Source organism: Chrysoperla carnea, chromosome 4 (genome assembly GCF_905475395.1).
Source record: "Chrysoperla carnea chromosome 4, inChrCarn1.1, whole genome shotgun sequence".
In the NCBI taxonomy this organism is placed as follows: Eukaryota; Metazoa; Arthropoda; class Insecta; order Neuroptera; family Chrysopidae; genus Chrysoperla; species Chrysoperla carnea.
In genome coordinates, this window is record NC_058340.1 from 11,372,866 (window position 1) to 11,378,180 (window position 5,315).

At 29.5% G+C, this 5,315-nt stretch overlaps 1 protein-coding gene across 1 annotated transcript; it reads right to left on the bottom strand.

The window, feature by feature from the left end:
• Nucleotides 1–862: 862 nt before the first annotated feature.
• Nucleotides 863–3,640, bottom strand: LOC123299258 (serine--tRNA ligase, mitochondrial). Its single transcript, XM_044881592.1, has 3 exons — nucleotides 3,030–3,640; nucleotides 2,304–2,488; nucleotides 863–1,620 (listed from the first exon to the last, which is right to left on the bottom strand). Exons 1-3 carry the CDS (start codon nucleotides 3,630–3,632, stop codon nucleotides 1,143–1,145), a joined length of 1,266 nt encoding a protein of 421 aa, XP_044737527.1. The 5' UTR covers nucleotides 3,633–3,640; the 3' UTR covers nucleotides 863–1,142.
• Between the last annotated feature and the right edge of the window lie 1,675 nt (nucleotides 3,641–5,315).

Genomic DNA, 5,315 nt, shown 5'->3' on the forward strand with positions numbered 1-5,315 from the left:
ATGAATGTCACACCTCTTGGTGTCTTACTCTTTCCTGGTGGGTCATTTCACCCCAAATTTCAGCATGGGCTTATGGTCTAGATCTAGGCCATGAGTGGTATTTTTTCAAGGATGGTTAAATTCATATTTCGCTGTCACAAATTCCGCTAGTTTTTTTATTTTATATTTTATCTCACTTTTATTCCAAGAAATAGTCATTTGGTCAATAGCTTGTGAATAACCTATTTTAGCCAAATCATAAACTCTTTTTATCTCCATCGATTCCTGGATTTTTATTTAACCAACACCCAGCAAATAGTGGCCAGTTTTTTTTAACTAACTGACTCATTCCAAGCCGACCTTTGAAGTTATTTCAGGTGAACCCAATGCTATAATAAGGTACTATCGGTAGTGAATAATAAATTATGAAAGATAAAAATTAAAATTTATGTGGAAAAATATTCTTAAATATCCTGACTTTAAATCATAAAAGTACATTATTGTTTTATTGTATTAAAATTAAATGACATAATTTTTAATCTGTATATCAAGTGACCGAAAACACGAGCCGCCATAATGTGACATCATATAGGCAAAAATAATATGCATTAATTACTAATTTGCTGATGGCTTTCATAGTAATTGTAGGTTATGTTACCATCAACTTTCTTTAATACATAAATATAATAATTACATACACATAATAATTAGATAGATAATATTTTTTGCAATGTCAACAAAATCTGTATATATTATAAACGCAAAAGTAAGCATGTTTGTTTGTTTGTTTGTGACTGTTGTTTTTACCAATATTACGTCATCAAAATGGCCGACAGCGTTTTTGGGAGATTAACAAAAATTTAAAATTTAATTTTATGGCAAGAAAGTGTGTTTATTTTGCCAAAATATTGTAATACCCTACTAATAAAATTTTCTTCGAATAAAAAAATAGTATCTAGATTTAATATGTCGTTGACATGTCGTAATTAAGGGCGATATTTCCAATGCACGTTAGAAAATCACTCGCGTCTCTGCATAAACAAATCGAAACATCGAACGTTTTAAAAATATAATAAATAGGAAAATCATTAAAAAGCAAATATTTTTTGTTCTAATGTAATTTCATGAATTAACAATTTCCATAATTTTCTAAGATTAACTTTCTATTTTATTAATTTTAATTGAGGTATTTTTTTATTCTTACTGATAATTTCTTTACTATCCATAAATGGTTGCAATATTTTGGGAATTTTTATCGTACCATTCGATTGCTGATTTACTTCAATTAAGCCTATTAACATTCTGGGTATTGCACATGCGGTACCATTTAACGTATGAACAAAATGTGTTTCACCTTGTTTATTCTCATATTTAATATTTAATCGACGTGATTGATAATCGGTACAATTACTACAGCTTGATATTTCACCAAACATTTTTCGCCCAGGATACCATGCTTCAATATCATATTTTCGGTAAGCAGGTGCACCTAATTCATGGGGTGGCATATCCAATACTCTGTAAGGTATGTCTAATGCAGTAAAATTATCTTCTTCAATTAATCGAAATTCTTCTAAAAATTGATTGGATTCATTTTCTCTTGTCACACCAAACATTTCTACTTTTGTAAATTGATGAACACTAAAAAAAAATTTTTTTAATGAAATTAATCTGTAAATAAAGAAATACATCAAATCATTTTCAAATTTTGTGGCAAGTTTGTACAAAAAAAACCAAAATCGATTCCAAAAACCACATTCATTACGTGATACCGAACCTATTTTAATAAAAACTCCTGTAATTTAGTGCATTATGGACTAGAGTAACTAGCTTCTATATAAACTGTAGTATATATTATAACTTGACAAAATAAGAATAAAATTATTCGATATCTGGAGACATTTTCAAAATATCGAAAATTGAAAATTTTGTTTAATTATTTAGCTTTCGATATTTCGAAAACCAAGGCAGATATCGAAAAATTGTATTCTTATTTTTCATCTACATTCATGAAGTTATAACAAAATTCATCATCAAAGTTGAAAATAAGGTACAAATTAAGGTTAAAATTGCCTTGGTGCTCGTACTGCCTTAACAAATTCATTTATTTTCAAAATAGCAAGAAAATCGTAGACCAAAAATTTAATATTTCAAGAAATATTATTTTTGCATAGACGCAGAGAATATTTTGGGAGGTTGCTGACTGGCTGCTCATCCTAGGAAAGATATCTAGCTATGCCAATGATTAGCCGTTTGTTTTTAGCTATTGGGGAATTAACTCAGTAACTAAATAAATATTTAACAAAATAAATAGTTGAAAATACCGATAAATTCCTCTTTCTTCATGAATATTTGATGTTTCAGCTCTATAGCATCGACTTACTGCAGCTAATTTTAAAGGTAACTGATCTTCAGGAAACGTTTTGTTCATTAAAAATCCAGCAATAGCCATTTCGGATGTTCCAGATAGACAAAGATTTTCACCATGTTTTTCATCTAGTGCATAAACCTAAAATATAAATCAGAAATTTTGGTATAAACAATTTTGTTTAATGTCAAGTAATGTTCAATAAAATTGAACATTATTAACGGACTGTTTGTGTCGCAGCTTGTTTTAGCTTTCAGTGGGCAACGATTCAAAGCTAACTCATTGTATGAGCTACAAACGTACAATAATATTAAGGATTAGGCTATTAGAAGATTAGGGTGTGTTTAGCGCGATAGTCACGTTAAAATGATTTGGAGTAGATAATTAGCGTGAACAGAATGTTATCTAAGTTTTTTGAACTTTTCTCATATTTTCTGATGACCAGTGAATGAACGCAATCAAAGGGTTAACCAAAAAGCCAAAGTCCGCAGACCTGTGCTAACTCGACCCCATTAAAGGCATGGCCAATCCGTGGATCAGTGAATGGACGCAATCTTAAGGAAAAACTATTATTTTTCACCAGCTTAAGAAAAGTCGCTAAAGATAACGTTAACGTTAGATAGCCGTTAGATACACTATAGTGTCCGAATAGTATTATGGTAATATTAAATAAAATATTTACTTGATTTCTCTCTCCTTTAGTGTTCATTCCACATTTTTCAATAATTTGACTCGGCAGTATATCCGGAACTGATAGTAGCACAAATCCTCGTTTACATAGATTTGCTACAGTAAACTTAATAAGTGCCTGTTCCAATTCTGCTAATTCACCTAATAAAACGTAGCTTCTATGACCAGTTAAATTTCCTAAATGTTCGGTTCTTAGTAAGTTTAATTTTTTTGCTATTGTTGTGAAATCTAAAGGTTCGTGACTAAATTGTGGTTTATTTAAACATGGTTTAACTATTTTCGGTTCATCGCCCATATTAAACACGTCGGGATGTGTATCATTTGGTATTTTATTAATTTCATTTAAAAATTCATTTCGTAGTTTTTCATTGTTAAACTTATCTGAACGAATATTTTCATATATTTCTTGTACTTTTAAAATATCTCCAACACCTTTTCGTTTCTGAATATTTTCTTGGATACACTGTACATTATCTTTATTGCATAAAAAATCAACATTAAAATTTGACAAAGGGAAATTCAGAACAGCTATCGAATTTTTTGATATGACCGAATATTTTCGTTTAAATAAAGGCGTTAGACTTCTAAATCTCATTTTAGAAATTCCCGTTAGTCTACAAACATAAAATTAAATTTTTAGTTTTAGGGTTGACAAAATAAGCATTATATTAACAAATGTCAAATTGACGTTTGTCAAACTTAAAACGAAGCGGCGTGTGGGTTTGTTCTGTTCCAAGATAATGCAATGGCCGCTCTAAAGTGTTTCTTCAGTGTAATGTTTTTTATATTTCTAATTTTTGCAATAACTTTTCACTAAATTCCTATAAAGACCTTTGAAAATTCAATACATAAAGACAATATAATACACAAACGATTTTCCAACATTAATTGGCAAAAAAAAGTTTGTCAGGATATTAATATTCTAGCAATGCATCGTATAAAAGTAGATATTTTCTTTTTTTCTAGGCATAACATTTAAGTGCTGATTGAGTGCTTCCGAAAACCTTAAAAAACTTTTAAAAAAGAGAAGATATTAAAAAAAAAATTTTAACAAAAAATTTCTCGATAGAAAACTCTCAGACTCCCGTTAACTTAACTCCATTAAAGGTATGACCAACCTGTAGATCGCAGGGGGTACGTCATCACAGGGTGAATGCAAGGGACAAATACTTGTTGACTGTTGCGTTCACCGTGTGATTGCATCCAACCTGTGATCCGCGGATAGGCCATATGCTTTTAATGGGATCGATAATAAGCGAGTCTGCGAGTTTTTTGTCCTTTGCGTTCATACTGTGATGGCGTCCACTCTGTGATCCACGGGTTTAATGAGATCGAGTAGTATAAATCATATGTAAGTACAAGTATGATACATCTTTTGACTTTACATTCAATGAAAAAATCAGCTGAATCTTCCAAATTTAGTTTACATTTTTTATCCGTGACGCTGACATCTTAGCGTTAAAATCCCTATGTGCATTGTGGGTTTTCCAAAATTCCGATTTAAAAAAAAAAAAAAAAAAAAAACTATTAATAGCGGAAAGAACAGAAAAGTGTGATTAATTGATTGAAATACAATCGTCTTTGAGGCTTAATAAAAATTTATGACAACTGATATTATTGTAAAAGAAAAATTTTAGTTCTTTGAATTTGAGCAATCATGGAACAAACGAACAAACCTACTGTATTAATAAAAGCGGGGGAAACCGGACATCAAAAACATATGATTTTAAAACTTGTGTTTCAAATATTAAAGCAAAAGTTTTCTCAAGTTAAAATAAAGTAAACATAATTTTATATGGAATTAAACTTTATTTATATATTATTGATGTGATTAGTTATTAATACTAACCGCTGATATATCTGCTATTTTATTTCAAGATTATTTTAAGGATGGATTCATTAAATAATTTACTTGAAAATTTCAAAATAGCTATACAAACAAGAAGAAAAGATGATTCGCAACGAATAATTATAAAAATAACAGAGTTTTTTGAACAAGAACTTTCTACAGCAGATTATAGTAATATACATTTTTATTTATTTAATTTAATTTTAACTATAATTTTTGGTATAATAGCAGGTTGTTCAACGGCACTTAGAGAAAAAATTAGATCGAATTCGATGCCAGTATAAAATGTGTGCTTTTGATATTAATTTTTCGTTTGAAGCAATTAAATTTAATGATCGAGTTTCAAGCATATGCCAACTTAAAAAAGAACATCCTGTATATTTATTTTCAATTTTCCATAAGAATACACATTTTGTCCTAAGCTTCCCA